This window comes from Muntiacus reevesi, chromosome 1 (assembly GCF_963930625.1).
Source record: "Muntiacus reevesi chromosome 1, mMunRee1.1, whole genome shotgun sequence".
In the NCBI taxonomy this organism is placed as follows: domain Eukaryota; kingdom Metazoa; phylum Chordata; class Mammalia; order Artiodactyla; family Cervidae; genus Muntiacus; species Muntiacus reevesi.
The window spans coordinates 242,431,394-242,454,004 of NC_089249.1; the positions used below are offsets into that span (position 1 = coordinate 242,431,394).

At 43.3% G+C, this 22,611-nt stretch overlaps 1 protein-coding gene across 5 annotated transcripts in view; it reads left to right on the plus strand.

Annotated features, from left to right (window-relative positions):
- The window catches only part of GRIA1 (glutamate ionotropic receptor AMPA type subunit 1), a 342,928-nt gene that overhangs the window by 172,178 nt on the left and 148,139 nt on the right, over positions 1-22,611 (plus strand). For all 5 annotated transcript variants that reach the window (XM_065918962.1, XM_065918961.1, XM_065918963.1 and 2 more), the window contains exons 3-4: positions 13,448-13,687; positions 18,366-18,550. In XM_065918962.1, coding sequence (XP_065775034.1) covers positions 13,448-13,687; positions 18,366-18,550 — 425 coding nt within the window. The remainder of the gene's footprint in view (positions 1-13,447; positions 13,688-18,365; positions 18,551-22,611) is intronic.

Below are 22,611 nucleotides of genomic sequence, written 5' to 3' on the forward strand. Positions count from 1 at the left end.
CATGGAGCCTTGTGGGTGCATTACACCCAAGCAAAAAAAAAAAAAATCTAGTACAGTAGCTTCATAAGTATGTTTTTTCCAAATGCTCTCAGCAGTTCTGCATTGTATCTGTGTCTTTTACTCTCTCCTTCCTCACTTACTATTTTCCCCAGAATGAGTTTGAATCTCAGCCTCTCCCCTCCCACACACGCTCCTGGATCTTAATTTGCAGGGGAGGGGGGGGGGCATACAAAGAGAACACCCCTAGTCGGTAAGAACTGCTATTATTCTCAGAATTTCTTTTAGAAATCAAGGAATCTGGACTGTTTCTTAGCAGGAGCTATTTCATCCTATTTCATGGATGAAACATCAAAACTATTTCATGTTTTGAGAAACGTTGAAAAGGGACTCAAATTTTGGAACAAAGGGAACTAAATACCAGGGAGTTGGTTTTGGAGGGGAGGCATCTCTGCGGAGGAGGAGGCTGGGCTTTTGCTAAAGAGTGTCAGTTGGAAATTGTCTAGGAGACCTGAGCTCTCATCCCTGGGCACAGCATGCTTTCATGCCTCAACATGTCCATCTGGAAAATGACAAATAAGAAAATGTGTAGTTTTAGAGGTGGAAGAGTGTTATAGCTAAATGAATCTCACTTTTTTTAAACAAATAAGGACATGAACTCCAGAGAGGGGGAATAACTTGCTAAAGGTAATATAGAGAATGGGCAGTCTGTTTGGTCATTCACTCATCCATTTCATTCAGCAAATGTCTTGGTGAGTCCCCAGCGCCAAGTACCTTGCGAGATGCCAGGACTAAAGCAGGAGATGAAATAATCATGATCTCTGCTGTGTTGGGAGAAATGAAATGATACCAATAAACAAAACGTTAAAGAGGATAATTAAAGACAGAGATAAGCTATGATGGAAATAAACACAGCACTGGTGTAGAGAATAAAAGGGCAAAAGCACAGAAAAAGCCTCTCTGAAGAAAGAACCTAAAGTGGAGACCTAAAGACTACATACTCAGCCACTTGAAGAGGGTTTGGAAGAACTTTCTAGGGGAGAACTGCACGTGCCAAAGCCCCAGGGCAAAAAAAGTTTGGACTGTCCTGAAAGGTGAAAGAAAGACCAGTGTGTGGATAGACAAAAGGGGCACGACCTGGGTAGGAGATGTGGCAGGAGAGATAGTTGTTGTTTAGCCGTTAAGTTGTGTCTGACTCTTTGCAACCCCATGGACTATAGCTCACCGGACTCCTCTGTCCGTGAGCTTTCCCAGGCAAGAATACAGGAGTGGGTGCCATTTCCTTCTCTTGGGTAACTTCTCTACTCAGGGATAGAACCTGCATCTCCTGCATTGCAGGCAGATTCTTTACCACTGAGTCACCTGGGAAGCCCAAGGAGAGGTAGGTAGGGAGCTTAAAATTCAAAGTGCCCTTACTGGTAAATCCTTGATTGACCTTCATGTCCTTGTTGGACTCTACTGGTTGAGGGTTTGTTTAAAATTCACTACTCTCAGTATGATTTTCTGAGACCTGGATTAGATGAGCAGGAAAGAAAATAAAATGTTGAACTTTTCTTCTGTATCCACCTCTCCCCTTGCTTAGGGTTCAGCTCAAGAATTCAGCCAGGGGCAGAGTCAGGAGTGGATTCAGATATCAGGCAAGGTAGAATTTGATTCCCGGTGGTGTCATATAGTTTTGAGAGCTGGAACCTCTTGTTTCTATAGCCTTATTCCTCCTTCATTTTTGTCCTTCCCCTCCTCAGTAGATATACCCTCGCTAGAAAAATGAATTTCACTGATATAGGGCACCCTCAGGCAGTCATCTGCAGATTTTCATGAAGGTTTGCCTTGATGGACAGGTGCCAGTCAAGTTTGTGGTGTGCAGTGCAATTGCAGGCTTGCCACTTGGCTTAGGAACACCTATTTATATGCATGATTTTCATAGAAAAAGAATAGCAAGCAAGAAAATATTTTTCCCACTCACCCAGGGAACACAATCAAGATCGTCGGAGGGTGAGTCTAGCTTCATTTCTGGAATGATTTACCTGGTGTTCCTTGCAGGAACTGTTCATTCATGAACCAGCAGAGATGCTTTGTGATGCGGGGGGAGGTGGCACAGGGGGGTGACAGGGCCAGAGACAGAGGACGCTATGAGGCTGATCTCTCCACTAACCCCTTCCCTTTGGCTAGTGTCTCACTCCCTTTCCTTCTGCTCTAGTGGGTTTGTGTGCTAGTTCCCCAAGGCTGCACGGCAGCAGAGCTAGAGAGATGTACTCTCTACCTGGACTTTTGAGTTAACCCTACCTCCTACCCACAAATGAGGCTGAGCGAGCACGTGCCCTAGCGCTGGTCTGCAGCCTTGACCTTGGCCCCAGAACTCGACCCCAGAATGAGCCCTGACCTCATCCTCAAATCCAAGTTCCAACCTTGTCCAGCCCCTCCCCCAGCCCTGGGCCAAGTGCTCCTGCCTCAGCCCCTCTGTGTGCCTGAGTCTTTGCCTTGAAGGGTGCAGCCACAGTGATGTGCATCCCCTTTTAGGGAGGCCTCTGAAAGCCCCTGGCCTCTCGAGACCCAGGTCTCCCTTGCCAGAGCCACTGCAGAAGAACCACAAGATGTGGAAAGGAAGACATAGGTTCACACCTGTGTCCCTGGTTCCTCATCTGTATGTGGGCTCGAGCGTCATCAATCCTGCCTTACCTGCCCCAACGGGTAGTCTCAACAGGTAGCGGATGAGAGAGATTTAAAGCTCATATAATGCACTGTGAACTTTTACTACCTCTGCTCAAAATGTCAACATGTCAGCCTTCTTGCTGTCCAGTAGCAGAAGCCCACAGAGTAGGAGCTGGCCACAGACCAAATCTAGCACAATGTCTGCTTTTGTAAATAAAGGTTTACATGGTAAATAAAGTTTCACACTCATTTTATGTGCCTGTTGTCCTTGGCTGTTTCTGTGCTACCGAGCATCATAGAACAGTTGCAGCAGAGACTGCAGGGCCCACCAAGCCTAAGATACTCTGTTCCTTTGCAGAAAAAGTTGCTGTCACCCGGCATAGAGGAGCAGAGCAATGGCTCTGAAGCTAGAATTCCTGTGTTTAGAGGCTGAATCTTCTACTTGGTGGCTATGTGACCTTGGGCAAGTAAATTAGCCCCAGTTTTTTTATCTCCATAAAATGGCAATAAGAACTGAATCCCTCTACACTAGTGAAATGGCAGTAAATGAGTAATTCGTAGAAAGCAGGTAGCAGAGTCCCTGGCGTACAGTAAGCATTCAGTGTTGCCTGGTACTATTATCAGGGAAATGAGAGCTCTGGTTTGTGATGACAGACTTTCTGGGGACCAGAGTTAATATGGTTCAAGGCACAGGGGAGGGGAACCGACCTGAATTCATATCTCAACTCTGTCACTTATCACACGAATGACTTGTGAGAGATTAATTAACCTCCTTGAGCTTCAGCTTCTTCATGCATGAAATAGGACAAAAAAAAAATTATAAGGTTGTTGTGGGAAGTAAATGATAGTGCTTAGACCAGGATTTGGTGCATAGTAAACCCTCAATAGGGGACAGAGCTATAATAATAAATAAGATGAAGAACAGTAATTTTCCCCAAGTAGGGACAGCCACCCAGAACAGATAGGTAGTGAGAAGTCTCCAGGATGCCACCATTTTCAGGAGGTTCTAGCTGTGGCTAGTTGTGACCTTGACATCAGTTTTTACATATTCCAAGCACATTTAAATTCTACAGACTTCAAAGTGGAGTCAGGCAGACAGACATCTTTTAGGAGACTTCTCTCTAGGTTAAAAGGCCCTCAAGACCAAGTACCTTTCGGTCTAACAATCCTACAACAGTTCTTGGGTTAAGTTAGAGGCAAGGAGACTAGCACATATGTGTGTGTGTGTGATTATACAAACTATCTCTGAAAGCTCTTCTGCCCATAACACTAAATGGTTACCTGGTTTGCTATACAAGGGTGAAAAACGCCCTCATTTTGAATCCTTTAGAAAACCTAAGGGTTGAGTCATGTAATAGGATGTAAATCTTTTTGCCTAGGGAGCACTGGCTAAGAAGACTGACTGCTGCAGGTGGAATATGTTAAGGGTGGCTGAGTTTTGGACACCAGTCTAGGAGAAGTTCTCTCATTCTCTATTGGCGTAAGATAACAGGGAGTGACACAGTTCAGTGGGCTGAAGCAGGGGGAGTTTGGACCAAGGGTGGGGGCATAAGGGATATTCCTTAAGTTCATGGTTCCTAGATGGTCATCTTAATTTAGAAGACTGTGAAACAAAGTAATATCACCAAGCATTTATGGTTATTCCCTATCCAGCTGTATATAGGACACATCACATTGAACATGCCAAGAAAAATCATAAGAGTTGAGAGGCTTCTACTTTCAAGAGAGCTTACACCTCAATTGTGAGTGAAAAATGTACATACACAAAAAGTCATTTGATAATACAAAGAAAAATAAGTCTACCCAATGTAAGAAATGCCATGGAAGCAAGATTGTCAAAAATAGTACCAAGTAGTATAAGTGAATGATAGGCATTCATTCATTCAATCAGTCTTTAGTCTCTCATTTACCAGAAATACTGTGTAGTCATTGTGTGATGCCCTCTAAGGATTGTAAAGAATCAAATGAGCTTTATGAAAGCAGAGGCATCATCTATCTTATTCACCACTCTGTTGCACAGCCTCTAACCCATAGTAGAGAGGCAATAATGACTGAAACAGACAGACATGGTGTTTAGATGACTGTGACATTTATGGAGCTCCTAATATGGTCTTAGACTTTGACTTGTATTATAAAATACTAGCAGATAGAAATGTAGTAGACATCAGTTGGTTTGATATGTCCAACATCCATCTTCTCTCTGTCCACAACACATTCATTTTCCTTTGGCTGATACCTTCTTAGTAAGATGGTTACCTAATCTTAGGAAGATCATTAGCTAGTTTCTCTGCCTTCCCTTGACCAAAGGATGACTCCTACTCTGAAAAAGGCCTGTCTGGAGCTGTGTGGAGCAATGATCACAAATGGTTGGAGCAACGGTGATATTCTGAAGACACCATCTATGAAATTCTCACACCTAGATTCCCCAATCTCATGCAATTTCCATCTGCCTAAGGTTCAGTCTTTGAGCTGGCGGTCCCCCCTCCTTTCTTTTGTCTTCAGTTAGGATGCATTCATTTCTGTCCTTGCAATCAAAGAACTCAAACTAATAAAGCATGCGGGCTGCATAAAAATTGATGAGGCATATATTTCTGTGGACATTTAAGAGAGGAATGGAGACTTTAATAGACTACAGTTAGGAAAAGGAAAGCATGAGAGCTTCATGGAAGAGGTGGCATTTAAGTGGAACCTTTAAAGATTGGAAAGAATTTGTAGAGGGAAATGGTAGAAGTCAGGAAGTCTGTACAGGCTGGAACAAGAACATGAGCAAAGGCCCAGAACTAAAGAAAGCCTAGAAACATCCAAGAGGATCAGTACCTACACTCCAACCCCATGAACTCATCGGTCCATGTTTGTAGCCCCATTACACTTAAGTCAGATTTCCTTTTCCCATTTTGCACTGGATCAGAACCAGCTTTCCCTCCACTGTGTCTCTTCTCCATTGCCTTTATCTATAGGATATTAGAGCTGAGGGCTCAGTTAAAATCAGACCTAGACTATCTCTGAACAAGGTGATATTCTAGAGCTCAGCAGGTACCCGAGCCACACATGAAGCACTGGGCACCTTAGGGGAGCATTAAGGTTTACTCAGAAAGTTACGTGTGTTCTCCTTCACCTCCACTGCTACTGCTTTTCTCCTTTGGCCTGCACTGCATCTACGCTGGCCTTCTTTTTACTTCTCAATTTCACCAATATTTTCCTGAACCTTATTGCGAGCCTTTGTACTTCCTGTTCCTTCCACCTGAAACTGTTTCCCTGGCCCTCTGCCTGGCCAGCTCCTCCATATGATTCATTTTCTCAGGTCAAAGGTTACTGCCACAGAGAGGGTCTCCTTCACCCTTGTATGCAAGTAGCCCCATCAATCACACTCCCGTCATCTCATATCATTGCCTTCCTAAAACTTCTCAGATCCTAACGATCTTATTCACATGTACATCATCTCTCTCCCGTCTCTGGATCCTAAGCTCCATGATGGAAGGTTCTCAGTATTGTATTCCCCTGGCACTCCCACTGTCTGACATACACTGTGTGCACAGTAAACATTTGTTGGAAGGGTGGGCAAGTAGTTAGATAGAAGAAAGATGGAAAGAAGAAAGAGAAAATCCCTGTCTGTAGAACTACACATCTTCAGGGAGCATAAATGTTTTATTACAGGTACTCCACACACACACACACACATGCACACACCACTGATTTAGTAGAAACTCCATTGTCCAGATGGGGAAAATGAAGCTCAGAGAGGGAAAGGGGCTTCTCCCTAGTCCCAGATTTGTTTCTCTGTGTTTACTTTTCCAGAACCAGGCCAGGCTCCTGAAAAGCATTCCCATAGAACCTATGATCTCTCTGTCTATTTGTCCTTCCCTTGCCCCTGGTTTCATATGTTGGCCCACAAGGTGAATCTAATTCCAGGACCAGTGAGCCCAGCCTGTAACCAATTCTTGGCCTCATATACCATGTCACATCTCATTGACTTTCAGTGCCTGGTAATTAATACTCATGTTTCATAATAAATACGCAAGTCTGAGCAGGGGAGGAGGTCTCCTCTTCTGCATCTCCCTCTCTTGCCCAGTCCCAACTGGGTTCCAGGGCCAAGGTGAAGAGAGAGGCTCTAGGAAGCTGAGAGGAACCCAAAGTCAAAGTATACGCAACATGGACACATGACTCAGGGCCTTAACACTGCTAGTCCTGGCAAGGCCCTTGGCAGTTTGGTCCCCCACCACCACCTCCAACTCCCCCACATCCCTGTCTCAGTTGTACTGGCTTTTCTGGACTTTCTCTAAGGCCCCTTCCTCTCTTTCACCTCATTGCCTTTGGATAAACTGGTCCCTCTTCCTGGATATTGGCACAGGTACTTAGCACCATGGCCCCCTGAAGTAAGTACTCAGTAAACACTGGCTATCATGATAGTTACAATAGTTTGTTCTATGTTTAATACTTATTACTTTCTCAAAATATCCTTTCTTTCCCTTAATTTAAAACTTACAGAACACTGATCTCCTGTCTAAGCTCTGAGAAGGCAGAAGACACGCCTGTCTTGTGTCATCACGGCTTCCCAGTTTCCTGGTGCTCAATAAATGTTTGTTGACTTAACAAATGAACAATAAGGCTTTATCTAGTAAGTGACAGAGAAGCCCTAGACATGTTTCAGAATCCTAAATAATTGCTGTTTAAAGGAGATGAGGACAATTTATATCTATTAAGGTGACATATGATCATCAGATCTTGGATGTAAGAGAGTGTAAGGGGATGGAGGGGCACTCTCATTGTCTGAAAGACAGAAATAAAGCACCTTTGATGTCACAAGGTTAGAATCAGATCAAGAATGTCATATCTACCTGTAAGAATAGGATAATTCAAGGAGCACGATGAGTGTCGAAAAGTCCCTCCATACACACACAGACACACTTTCCATCTCCCTCCCCCTGAATGGGGCCACCCTGTCACCTCATTAGCCACCATTTACAATGAGGCTGCCACATTTCCAGGGACTGCAGCCAGAAGCCAAGGAGAAATGTCGGTGTGAGAGGCCTTAAATGAAGTGACAATAAAAAAGGAGTTGCTAATACCAGGAGATCCCTCCCTGGGAGAGAGCTGTCAGGAAGAGTGCCCAGGGCTGGGAGATTTATTGATACTAAGTGGATGGTGCCTTAACCAGAAGTGATTATCAAAGAGGTTTGAGCCGAGTGAGGATGGAATTGGACAGCCTGCGCCTTGCAGAGCGGGGGTTTTCCTGCCCTCGCCAGGGCCTGCCCTCCTACCTCCCCAAGAGGGAATTCCTGGCCTCGTTTCTACTTGCTCTGATTGTTGGCCGCATTCTGCTGCAGAATCTCTTGGAGGCAGGGACCTCGGAATCTGACACTCTGGCGGGGTTCCCTGAACATGCGATGGCTTTTCTCTCTGCCAGGTCTTTGCTGCTGTTCTTCCTTCCACCTGGAATACTCTTTATGCACAAGCGACTGCACTCTACCCTTGCCCCACACACACACCCCTTCTTCTTGCTGATCTCCGATCATCTTTCAGGGTCAAAGCCGGCACTTCTTCTCAGAAGCCTTCTCTGAGGTTCCCAAAGTCTGAGGTTGGGTGCCCCTGCCTGAACCCTGACCTCATCCCTTCCATAGCACGTACGTGAAGTGTAACTGACTAGTTTGATCCGGGTCTTTCCCATTTTCCAGGCAATGGTCCTTGAGGTTGGACCTTGCTGATTTCACCACTGCATGTCTACTGCCTAACATAGAATCTCACGAGTGGTAAATGTGAAATGTTGAGAAGTGGACGCATGGGCGGATGGACCAACAGAAGAAGAGATGTGTGTATATGCTCTGCATGATCCCCAGGGACCAGAGGGGGCTGAACTGAGCACCACCCATTTTCATTTTGTTGTAATATCAATAGACCCTAATGCAGTAATGTCTCTTGATCTGGCATCAGGGGAAGGCAATGCGCTACAGGAGAGGATTTCCTAGAAACTGAAGCTGTCCTCTATGCCATGACTGTCTCCTTCCAGTATTATAGGAGGGAGGGAAGGGATGTCATATCACAGAAGTCAAGAGTTCAAGCCTTGTGGTCTGACTGGTAGAGTTCAGATCTCAGTTTTGTCTTATGCTGGTCTTGGACTTGCCCTTCCCAACTTCTAACCTAACTCACAGGATGAAAGCAGTGATTGCCAGGGAATGTCTTTGGCATGAGTCCAGTACTTCATAAGTGCTCAAACAGCAGCTCTTAATTCTTACTATCAGAGGCACTATATAAATCATTGCTGTCTTAAATGGAGAATACACACACAGTCCCGCCTACTCCGATTCTCCATCAGCCTGAAAATCTGACCAACTAGTACACCGCAGGGTCCCCAGGCTGCTTTCCAATGCTCCCATTTCTCCTCAGGCCCACTGTATCTAATGACACAGGGTCCACCTCTAGCCTGCTTTCTGACTGGCCTTCACTCATCTACTCTCTGAAAGTGAAAAATGTTAGTCGCTCAGTCGTGTCTGATTCTTTGCGACCCCATGGACTGTAGCCCACCAGGCTCCTCTCTCCATGGTAATCTCCAGGCAAGAATACTGGAATATTTCTTTCTCCTAGGTAACTAACTCACCAAACACATTAAAAACTGTATCTTAAATACAACTCAAGACTCTGAATGCATCTGGATTTAGTGCCAGGATTCTATTACAATCAAATTTAAGAACTCAGAACCTTTACCTGATTTCTAGGTTTGAAAAACTGCACTAGAGTTTGCTAAAAGTTTGACTAGGAAATAAACAAAGTATGCTCAGTTAATATTTTTCAACTAATTTGACTAGAACGTAGACTGTAGGAGCCTGGAGGAACATTTATTATGAAGTCTGATGCCACCAGTTTACAGATGGGAGACTGAGACCCAGGGAGAGCCTGGGGTTGGTCCAAGGTCACATAGTTCTGTGTTGTGATAAAAACCAAAAAGAGAATCCTCTAGGTTTCTGGCATCTAGTTTAGTACTTTTTCTACAAGACGGGTTATCTTTTTTAACTGAATATTTACTGTGACAGATTTAAGGAAATGCACTACAACTAATTATATTTCTCAACATTTAACCAATTATGCAGCACCCCACAGGCCCTGGGCCCACAGTCTTAGTCTCAGTCTCTCGCTGGCCCTTTCTCCGTTGCTGCTCAGGCTTAGTTGAAATAAGGAGTCAGATTGAAGATCAGATGCTAAACACGTCTGGGGCCAGGGTCCACTTCAGTATATCCAGAAGGCTACCTCCAAGCCATGTTCTTCTAGGGAGAAGTGGGAAAATGTACCCTCTTAGCCTTAGAGGATAATATATTCAGTTCAAGGGGGAAAAACAGACTTGCAAAAGGCAAAAATAGGAAGATAACTTGAGAAGGGAAAATATTCTGGCCTCTGTGAATATAAAGATTCTATCATGCTTACCTGCACCCATTTCTTCCATCCCATCTCATCCTTTCCTCTTCCACTTCTGAAGTTCCAGCAAGAAACAGTGGCCACAAGGGCCCTAGAGGCCCAAGGAAAGGTGCAAACCAAGTTGGTAACATCAGGGAATGGACTGGAACATGAGATTTATATCCCACTGGATAATATTTCATTTCAGCAAGGAAAGAAGAGATCCTAAAAATACTGCAGAGAGCATATTATAATATTTTAATGGGGTTTATATGCTCCTCATATACACTTCACCCAGTAAGATGGATTGTGCTTTTTGACAAATCTATATTTAACATGAGGAGAATATACAATGTATGCTTCCTGGTGGAGAAATCCATATTTATGGAAGTTGTGATTCTGACAATTATAACAGACATTTAAAGACAGTGCCTATTGTCAGCTGCAAACAGACGGAGTGGCCTCATTAGGGCGAAAGAAAAAATAGTGTGAGCAGTAAAAGATAAATAGCTAATACGGAGACATCAGCCCGGAACAGAGGAGGAGGAAGAAGTCCAGGGTGACCCACCAGCTCCTCCTCATCCCCTACTGCAGGCCATGTGACCCTCTCATCAGCACTCATCTACCATGTCCTGGGTATTATGCTGGCTTTGGGCCATAAATGAGACCCCTGTTTTTTGGGAATTAACATTGACCTGAGCAGTCACAGATATATACAAGCAAAAAAAAAGAAAAAACTATTTCAAACAATAATCATTCAAGTATGAAAGCTACAATGGGAGATGTGATAGAGATTTATAGAGGGTTGAGGGGAGGATGGAACAAACATCTAGAAGAGGTGATGAAGGAAGGCCAGTCTAGGCAGGAGAGATGTGAGCTGAGACACAACTGCTGAAAAGCAGTGAGCATTGCAAAGACATAAGGGAAGGGCGCTGCAGGCGGAGGTGGCCCAGCTAGGGCAGAAGGAGTGAGGAGGCCAGAGAACAAAACAAAGGCTAGTGTGGCTGGAGCAGGGAGCAAGGACAGGGTGTGAGATAGGGGCACAAAGAAGGGGTTACTCTGGCTCTGAGTCACCATCATTTTTCCTCTGTGCAATGGGAAACCCTCAAAACTTGGAGAGGTTTTGCACACAAGAAAGGGCAAACAATGTGTTTTGTTTTGTTCAATTAAAAGGATCCCTTGGGTTTCTAGGTGGAGGATGGCATAAAGCTGGAGTCCAGGAGGGCCACCTTCAGACACAGCAGGGCCACAGAGTAGGTTAAGAGCAGGCATGTGGGGCTCTGGTTTCAGAGAATGGTCAGTCGATGGACTAGACACCTTGAGAAGCACTGAGTACCCAGTAACTCAGTATGCAAGCAGATATTATTATGAGTTTGGGATTAACATAAACATACTACTATACACAAAACAGGTTATCAATCAGGACCAACTGTATAGAACAGGGCACTGTACTCAATATTCTGTAATAACCTATATGGGAAAAGTATCTAAAAAAGAAGCAGTCACTTTGCCGTACACCTGAAACTAACACACATTGCAAATCAACTACAGTCCAATACAAAATAAGAATTAAATTAAAAAACATACACAAACACACAAAATAAAGGGCGCCTGCCAGGTTTCCTTAGATGATATGCTGGGTTACACTGGAAGTTAAACAGACGGCTTGTATGGCTCCATTACAATCTTTAAGAGAACATCTTGCAGGGGCATGAAGGGAATATCCAGGAAGTAACTGAGAACTGAGACTTGGTAGGCAACTAGGTCCTAGGAGCTAATGGCATTCTTCAGTTCAGCCTGACCCAGTGTATCAATTACATGTTAAAATGTATTCCCCAACAAAGGGCCCTGGGAGTATTTGAATTTGACAAAAATCTGGATTTTCTGGAACAGGATTCTTCTCAATCTTTTATGTGGCTAGTATGTAGCATGAAACTGCAAAGGGAGGACAGGGTTTGCACCATTTCCAAAAGGTGTTTACGCAAAGAAGTCTTTTCTTTTTAAGGAGCACGTTGTGGTACTATGGAGAAGGAAATGGCAACCCACTCCAGTATTCTTGCCTGGAAAATCCCATAGACGGAGGAGACTGGTAGGCTGTAGTCCATGGGGTCGCAAAGAGTTGGACACGACTGAGCAACTTCACTTCACTTCACTTCACTTTTTGTGGTACTAATGCTTCATGGAACACATTTGGGCAATGCTCATGGAGCATAGTTTAAGAGCCCATCTACAAAGGCAGTGTGGGGTCATGAAAGCAGGTGATATGGTCAAGAGAGAATCTAAGAACATCATCTAAGAACATCAGTTTTTTCATCTTAAAATAAAACTGATAATACCAAAGTCACAGAGTTGTGATGAGAAATGAACAGCCTAACATATACAGCAAAGCACCCTAAAATACTGTCACCATGAGAATGACTTGTGTACCTCACCATCCATATTAGGACAGTAATTTGGGGGCACTGGGGTTGGCATTACAGTTGGTCACTTCACTGGGGCAAAGTCTAGGAACCCTGTATCACATATTAAAATGAAGTTTCATTGCTGAATGACCTGAACTTGGTCCCGTAACTTTGGTCTTTTTTACCATTATAGTCTAACCAGCAGTCTAACTGAACATCAACCAGTGTTGGTAACTTAACTGGGATCTCACAAAATGACTCCTGTGGGGATATTCACACAGCTAAGCTATTACTGTGGCTGATACACCAGGGGGCCTGAAAACTCAGCCAGCAGGATGTACAAACACAGGATGAACATCAGCAGGGAAATGTACACTGAAATCTAAGGGTAGACTGGGAAAATCAACACTTGTTTTTTCTTAAACGGGCATCAGCCGCAAGCTGACAGACTCTCTTCCTGCAGGCACCTTATTATGCTTTGCCTTGAAGTGATGGGCAGTGTCATAAAAGATCGTTAGATTGGGCTCAAGACACCTGCCTAATTCAGATACGGTCTATCTGTGATACCTTGGGCATGTTCATTACCTTTCTAAGCCTTGGTTTCTCGCTTTAAAAACTTACCTAGTCAATCCTTTTCCTACCTTAATAAGGTTGTTGTACAGATAACATGAAAGAACATACAAAACTGCATTGTATACATTTATAATGAATAACCATGACAACGCTTGGCATGGAAATGGCACCTAATAAAGACTGCTTCAACAGATGGATGGGTGGGTTGGACAGATGAATGAGTGAATGGATGCACAGATGGGTAAAATAGATGGACAGTTAGATAGGCTGGTGGGCTGAAAGGATGGAGGGGTAGATTGCCTGAGTGGGTAGAAGGCTAGCTAGATAATAGAAGGATGATGAGTTGGATGGATAGGCTAGTGGATGAGATAGTTTTAGAGCCACTGACAACATGTTTGCAGCATCTTCCTCTATTCATTAATTTCTCTCTTCTCCTTTTCCAGTCTGTTCCCAGTTCTCTAAAGGAGTCTATGCCATCTTTGGGTTTTATGAACGGAGGACTGTCAACATGCTGACCTCCTTCTGCGGGGCCCTCCACGTCTGCTTCATTACACCAAGCTTTCCCGTTGACACATCCAACCAGTTCGTCCTCCAGCTGCGCCCCGAGTTGCAGGATGCCCTCATCAGTATCATCGACCATTACAAGTGGCAAAAATTTGTCTACATTTATGATGCTGACCGGGGTAAGCCAGGGGCTAGGGGAGAGAGACGTTGAAGGGATGGAGAGTAAATTACCAGCAGGAAGAAGAATGGGGCCTCCCTGCTTTCTTGAAAGCAGGGAGGAATGATCCAGAAATGCTTTATGTCTGTGGACTGATTTTTCAGTAGCTAATCTGTAACTCACAGTGTGGAAACACATCCTTGGAGAGAATAACCTTTTAACGCACCATGTCACGCTACAGCTCTCAAAGCTTCCATTGTTCCTGAACCCAGACTCAATGTCCAAGAACCTTAGCTGACTGGCTCAGGGTTCAGGGCTCAGAGCTCATGGAATGGCTTTGAGGAGCATATGGAGTCAGACCTGGATCTGAATTCTATGTTCCTTCCTCTCCTGCTGTCTGACTTTAGGCAAGCTCTCTCTGCCTCAGTTTGATCACTTCTGTAATGGGAATACAATTCTCTATTCCTTCCTTTTTTCATCTCTATAATGAAGATAAAGCCAGTCTCGATCTCATAAAATTGTGAGGACTGAATGACACAGTAGCTAGATGGGCTTGTATGGTACCAACAACACAATCAATGTACAGAGTCTTTTATACATGTTAACCTCTATCAGCATCATCAAAGTATCACCATCAACCCTCCCAGGCCTTAGTAATTCTGCCTCCACCTAAATTTCAAATTTTCCATTTCATTTTCTAAATGTGTCCAGTATTTGTTTTCCTTCTCTACATCTTGAATCAGAGGGTTCTAGTTTCTGGGGAGCACTTCCCTTTTCAAATCTACATATGCAAATTATTCCTTTTTTTTTTTTTTTTGGCAACAGAGAACACCACTTTCTCTATTTCCTGACCTTCTAAATAGAAACTCTCTTCTCTAACTCCTGTGATGGTTGTATTATACTATCCTACCATCCCCTGTTATACTCAATGGTTCAAAAAGAATTTAACCATTATTGGTTTGAATAAATAAGTGGACCATACAAGGTCTGCAAAGTGAGGCACAGAAATTCTGCCCTGTTTAAAAGAGAGGTTTTATAGGGGGTTGCTTTTAGAGATGGAGAAGGCAATGGCACCCCACTCCAGTACTCTTGACTGGAAAATCCCATGGACGGAGGAGCCTGGTAGGCTGCAGTCCATGGGGTCTCGAAGAGTCGAACACGACTGAGCGACTTCACTTTCACTTTTCACTTTCATGCACTGGAGAAGGAAATGGCAACCCACTCCAGTGTTCTTGCTTGGAGAATCCCAGGGACGGCAGAGCCTGGTGGGCTGCTGTCTATGGGGTCACACACAGTCGGACACGACTGAAGCGACTTAGCAGCAGCAGCAGCAGCCTTTAGAGAGGCTTAGAAGATTTTTCAATAGAAGAGTGACTGGCAAAATGTTTTTTCAGGAAGAGTTAGGCAGGCATTATTTAAGGAGAATTAGCTGGCAGGGGAAGCCAGAAGCATTCTATTTCCTTCGATTTTCCCTTCTCTTTCCTTATTTGGATGATTTCCCTTGTCAGACAAGCAGGCATTATAAGGATGACCTGCAGAATGACTATTTCAGGACAACTTTGCAGCATAAATAGGTCTCCCCTGATGGCTCAGATGGTAAAGCGTCTGCCTGCAATGCGGGAGACCCAGGTTCAATCCCTGGGTTGGGAAGATCCCCTGGAGAAGGAAATGGCAACTCACTTCAGTACTCTTGCCTAGAAAATTCCATGGAGGGAGAAGCTTGGCAGGCTATAGTCCATGGCATTGCAAAGAGTTGGACACGACTGAGCGACTTCACTTTTGCAGCATAATGAGGCTTGAGGTCTAGAAGTGGCAAAGCCAGGAAAATGTCACTTTTACTAGAGGATCATCTCTGGGGTTAATCAGCAAAAAACGCCCATACTCTAAAAGGGGCTCCACCTACCTCACAACTCTTAGCTCAGAGTTCTGCCATTTGCTAGCTGTGTGACCTTAGGCCAATGACTAAGTCTCTCTGCACCTCCATTTCCACATTTGTGAAACATGGATAACAATGGTACCTACCTTACAGAATTAAGTGAATTGAAGACAGGAAAGCTAATGGAGCAATGGCAGACACATAATAAACTTTCAGTAAAAGGAGTACGTCAAGGCTGTATATTGTCACCCTGATTATTTAACTTATATGCAGAGTACATCATGAGAAACGCTGGACTGGAAGAAGCATAGGCTGGAATCAACATTGCTGGGAGAAATATCAATAACCTCAGATACGCAGATGACACCACCCTTATGGCAGAAAGTAAAGAGGAACTAAAGAGCCTCTTGATGAAAGTGAATGAGGAGAGTGAAAAAGCTGGCTTAAAGCTCAACATTCAGAAAACTAAGATCATGGCATCTCGTCCCATCACCTCATGGGAAATAGATGGGGAGACAGTGGAAACAGTGTCAGACTTTATTTTTTGGGCTCCAAAATCACTGCAGATGGTGACTGCAGCCATGAAATTAAAAGACGCTTGCTCCTTGGAAGGAAAGTTATGACCAACCTAGATAGCGTATTAAAAAGCAGAGACATTACTTTGCCAACAAAGGTCCGTCTAGTCAAGGCTATTGCTTTTCCAGTGGTCATGTATGGATGTGAGAGTTGGACTGTGAAGAAAGCTGAGCGCCAAAAAATTGATGCTTTTGAACTGTGGTGTTGGAGAAGACTCTTGAGAGTCCCTTGGACTGCAAGGAGATCCAACCAGTCCATCCTAAAGGAGATCAGTCCTGGGTGTTCATTGGAAGGACTGATGCTGAAGCTGAAACTCTAATACTCTGGCCACCTCATGCGAAGAGTTGACTCAATTGAAAAGCCCCTGATGCTGGGAGGGATTGGGGACAGGAGAAGGGGATGACAGAGGATGAGATGGCTGAATGGCATCACCAACTCGATGGGCATGAGTTTGAGTAAACTCCGGGAGTTGGTGATGGACAAGGAGGTCTGGCGTGCTACAATTCATGGAGTCACAAAGAGTCGGACACGACTGAGCAACTGAACTGAACTGAACTGAACTGAACTGAAATGTGAGGCTTAAGAACACCAACCTTGTACTTAAATAAAATAAATAAAGCAAGCAAAAAAAAAAAAAACAACAGAATCAATCTACAGATGATTCTTTATGCCAGGCACCATATTGGTCGCTATCAAAGAGAATATCAATGTATGACAAAACCCACTGAAAAATAAAAAATAAAAATAAATAAAAATAAATAAATAAATAAATAAATAAAAAGAAATTAAAAAAAAATAAAAACAAAGAGATAAGCAATGTTATATGGACATAGAAATGATATACGTGCACAAGATAGATTAAGAATGAGTGGGTAAAATAACAATTTGTTGCAGGCAAAATTATGACCTCCCCCTTCTTCCCCCACAAAGATACCCATGCTCTAATTCCTGGAACCCCTGAATATGTTATGTTAAATGCAAAAGGCATAAAGGTTACAGATGGAATTCACATTGTTAATCAATTGACCTTAGACAGATTATCCTGGATTCTTTGGGTGAGCTCAGTGTAATCACAAGGGTCCTTAAACATGTAAGTTGGAGGCAGAAGGGTCAGTATCAGAGTATGACATGAGAGACTCAACTTGTCAGTACTGGTTTTGAAGATGGAAGAGGCTATAAGCCAAGGGAAGCAGGTATCCTCTAGAAGCAGAAAAAGCAACAAAAATTTCCCCTCCTAGAACCCCCAGAAAATAACACAACTCTGACAATAACTTGAACTTAGCCCAGTGAGATTCATTTCAAACATCTGACCTCTGGCAGTTGAAGATGATAAATGTTTTATTTGAAGCCACTAAATTTACAACTTCATGCATAGAGTTGACTCATTGGAAAAGACCCTGATGCTGGGAGGGACTGGGGGCAGGAGAAGGGGACGACAGAGGGTGGGATGGTTGGATGGCATCACCAACTCGATGGACATGGGTTTGGGTAGACTCCGGGAGCTGGTGATGGACAGGGAGGCCTGGCGTGCTGCAATTCATGGGGTTGCAAAGAGTCGGACATGACTGAGCGATTGAACTGAAATTTACAATAATTTGTCACAGTCGCAGTAGGGAACTAATACACCATCTATGTCCCAAAGATGAAACAAAACAGTATTAAGTCATGGGTTCCTCTATCATTTAGCTGTAAATCAGAAGAGAGTAACTTAATTCAGTACATGGTGATCGAATACCTACTGTGTGAGAGGCAAAGTGCTAGGACTTGAGATATACTATACATTAGTAAATGTGGTTGACAGTTATAAGGTGCTATTTAGATATCAGATCAGCACATTTAATAAGCAGTTACTAAAGGCCAAACAATAATCAATATTTATAAAACCCCTGCCATGTTTAAGATACTCTCATTCAATCCTCATGATGACACTGTGAGGTGGGCGTTATTAACATCACCATTTTACCACTGAAGACACTAAAGTTTCACAAGATGAATTAATCCATACAATATCATTTAACCAAGTATATTGTAGCATTAGAATTGGAGCTTCAGATTACACTTTTAATCAGTAACTATTGCCTCCTACGTCCTGCAAACAGAAACACAGAACAAACAGAGAGTCTGCCCACCCCAGCTCAAACTGGCATAGAGCAAGCTGGAGCTGAGTTTAGTGGAGGAGTGGGGAAGGTGGGGGTAATTCCTATGGATTCTGACTGCCACCTCTCTGTCCTACTCACCCCACCTCCAGGTCTGTCCGTCCTGCAGAAAGTCCTGGACACAGCTGCTGAGAAGAACTGGCAGGTGACAGCCGTCAACATCTTGACAACCACGGAGGAGGGTTACCGGATGCTCTTCCAGGACCTGGAGAAGAAAAAGGAGCGGCTGGTGGTGGTGGACTGTGAATCGGAACGCCTCAATGCTATCCTGGGCCAGGTAGTGAGTGCAGCGAAGGTGCCCTCAGGGTGGGTGTGGGGGATGGTTCCAGAGGACCAGATGACCTCTGGCCCTCGGAGTTACGAAGAGAGTTCTTGACTAGGTGAAACCACAGGCTGTTTCTCACATCCTGTAACTGATAACAATTTAACTCTGAAACATTATGAAATAGTACAGAGTAGGAGCCATCACCTAGGGCTTCCCATGGGTCTCAGATCAGTTAACCAAAAACTTCTCTCAAGTGCTTCCTTTTCTTGTTAAAAAGAAAAATGCATTGCACTTTAGAGTTTGTGAAGTGTTATCACATCCTTAGAGCCGGATGTGATCCTTTCCCTGGGTTTGGCTCTGCATTCTGTCACCCGCTGATCCTGCATTTGCTTTCTCATCCATGTGGCCCACTGACCCATTTTGAGTCCAGGAAGGCACTGAGCACCCCCCTTTACTCTTTCCTGGAACATATATCAGTGTCTGAAAGATGAATTAACTGACTGTCCATTCTAAGAAATTACACCGTAACCTCAGCAGTCGTTAGCCAGATGTCTCTAAGTCATGGTTCCTCCTATTCTCAGAGGTAAAGCATGTGGCACTGGATAGATCACTTGTTTTTTTAAATTACATCTGTGTATTCAGATGAGCTAGCAAGGAAGGAGATGCTGCAATTGTTTTTGAACAGTACTCTACAATTAAAGATGGCAGTTTTAGGTACTTGACAACAAGACAGCGCTTGTTAATAGTCCTCAAGATCCCCGGGGCTCCCGCAGGGAATCTCAGAGCCAGCTCAGCGCTTGTTCAGAGGCCTCGGCAATTGAACAGGAGAGATTTTGAAAGCCGGGGGTTCTTTGAGGCGTTCACTCTGTGTTCTACTTTACAAAGTGTGAATCTGTGCCTCCCTCTCAGAGAGAAAAAGCAGCAAAAATTGTTCCCATTGAGATGGGAGTTTTTTGAGCCAGAGTCAGAGGACTGGAATTCTAGTTACGTAAAGCAGAATAGAGTATTAATAACAGTTAAACACAGAGACCCTGTAGTCAGATTCACATCCCCAGGTCTAACGTTCATTAGTTCTGTGACCCTGGGCCAGGTTTTTAATTTCTACATCTCAGGTTCCTGACCTGTAATTTGGGCATAATATTAATAAAAATGGCTACCTTTAGAGAGCTATTGTGAGGGTCAGAAGAATCTATGTATACATGCACAGCACTTAAAATAGAGCCTGCCCCACTGAAAGTGTTAAAAGTAAAGATTTACCTGTTTTTGCTATTCATAATGCCAACTGATACTGGTTTTGCTTTGTGTTTCTTTTTTTTTTTAGTCAAACTTTTTAAATTTTGAGACACAAGCTCATATGCATGTGCAAGATATAATGCAGAGAGATCCCATGCACCACATGTCCAGTTATTCCAATGATAACATCTTATAAAACTGTAGCAACTATAGTGCAATACCACAACCAGGAAATTGACATTGATACATTTCAGGTACAGAACATTTCCATCATCACAAAGATCCTCTATGGTCATCCTGTTTCTTCTCTCCTTTTCCCTTTCCCTAGGCACTCACTAATCTGTTCTCCATTTCTGTGATTTTCTTATTTTAAGAGTGTGATATAAATGGAATTACACAGTATGTAACATTTTGAGTTTGGCTTTTTTCACTTGGCATAATTCCCTAGAGATTCATTCAAGTTGTTGTGGGTACGATCCTGGCTTCTTGAGTCATTTATTTTTTGATGTAAGTGTACTCATCTGTAAAATAGGAATGAAGATCCCTGTTCTACGAAGCTGATAACAAAATTAGATGAAAGGTAGGGAAAGTGTTGGATGATAAGCAGGTATTCTTAACAGACTGAAGACTCCAACAGTAAAGATAAAGCTGTTGGTACTATTTTCTGAGTACTTACTTTGTACCAAACACCATGCCAAGCCCTTTCGATGTATAATTCCACTTCATCCTCGCATCCTCTCTATAAAACTGCTTCCATTAGCGCCCTTATTTTATAAATGGAGAAACAAGGGATTACACTTGCCTGGGATTTCACAAGTAGCATGGAATGGAAGTAGGAAATAAAATCCATCTTGGTTTAGCTACCATGCCAGACCTCTTAAAAACTCAGTTGTCAGCATCTGCTGACTATAGCCATCCCCTCTGTCAAAGGAAAAACGTGCGTTTTGGAAGAAAGTAACTTGTTTTTCTGAATATTTTAGATTGTAGTATATTATCTTTTTAATTGTTGGACTCTTCTATTCTGAAAAGTAAAACCAAAATGCTGGAAGGATCTTATAAGTTATTTGGTTTATCACTTGCATTTAGACTTTACAAATGAGATGACTAATGGTCATATTTGTTGAATCACTTATCTTGGGTTCAAACTAGTTAGTGAAAAAGACAATGTCACTTAGTTAGTGACAAAGGATTTCCATCTCCTGATTTGCAGTCTGACATCTTGGCATCATCCTAGACTATCTCACACTCAAGAACTTGGATCTTTTCAGTCTAACACAAATGTTCTGCCTAATCTAAGGAGGAAGGCAATGATTCAAAACTCCACATAGTGAATTAATGGCCTGTCTCAGTCTCTAGTGCTCCACCTGGAATATCAGCTGTATTAGGATTCTTGTTCTGTTTTCCTCCCTGCTGTATCCACAGTGCCTTGAACAGTGCTTGGCATCTAGCAGGTATTCAATAAATATTTTTTGAATGAATGGGAAGAATAAGGAATCAATGAATGCTCTAAGATCCTAAATGTGAGATGGCTCTAGATATCTACAGGTAGCCTTTGACTGAAAAAGAGCCTTTAAGCTGGAGGTAAGAGCAGGTAGGGAGGCCCAGAGGACTTGTGGGAGCCACGGTTCACAGAGGGCTTAAAAGGCCAAGTGGAGGATGTCAATTGTTTACTAGAAGACAATGATCTTTGGAAACCATTCTAAAGAGTCTGGGGTTTATTTTATAAACAGTGGAGAGACAGTGAAGGTCTGTGAGCAAGGAACAGGGTTATCAAAATATAGCACGCGCACGTGTGTGTGTGTGTTCAGTTGGTCAGTCACGTCCAACTCTCTGGGGCCCCAGGTACTGTAGCCCACCAGGATCTTCTACCCATGGAATTTCCAGGCAAGAACACTGGAGCAGGTTACCAGTTCCTACTCCAAGGAATCTTTCCAACCCAGGGATTGAACCTGCATCTCTTGCATCTCTTGCACTGGCAGGAAATTCATTAGATTATAATACTTTATCAGTATATGGCACTTAATTATGTAATACAGTCATTAAATTCAGAAGGAGTTGGAGATGGATGAGGGAAACCGGGACCAGCCCATTCATATACTCTTATTGTCTTCAAAGTGCTTTTCACCTGCTGAAATCTTGTTCATTTATCTGTTTATCTATTTACCATCTGGCTCCCTGCCAAATTGTCAGCTCAGCTCAATGAGGGCCTGGGGACCCTGCCTCAATTGTTCATAGCTTGTCCCTAGTACACAGCGTGGGGTTTGACATATGGTCCATGTTCAATACATATTTGTTGAGTGAATTAATTAATCATAGAAGCTTCACAGAGCAGTTGGAATTAGAGCTTAGCCATAAAGGTTACAAATAATCAAAGAGAATGGGAAAGGGCATGCCAGACACAAAGACTGTGAATTAAAGCAATCCAGTGAAAATGAGCTTTGAAGAGATGGGGTCGGTGATGCAGTGGACTGCAAGTGTACATTACCTTTGTATCAACTTTCTCAGTGCCTAACCTTTTATCTCTTTATCTGTTTAGTATTGCTCTTCTCCCAGTAAACTGTGACCTCTAGCAGAGCAAGCACCATGCTTTTTCATTTTCTACTATATTCTCAGCACAGTGCTTGGTAGATAGTAAGCATTTAATATTTATAAAAGGGAAAGGAGGTCATCAGGTAGGTAGGTGAGTAGATGGGTGGGAAGGTTGGTGTTTAGGTCCAACTATATGAAATTATTAATCTTTATTGGTCAAAAATCATTCATTATTGTTTCTTATGTTTCAACCTGTAATTTCATCCTGCAGAGACTATTCTTATCCATTGCCCTGAGGCAGTGGGTTTCAA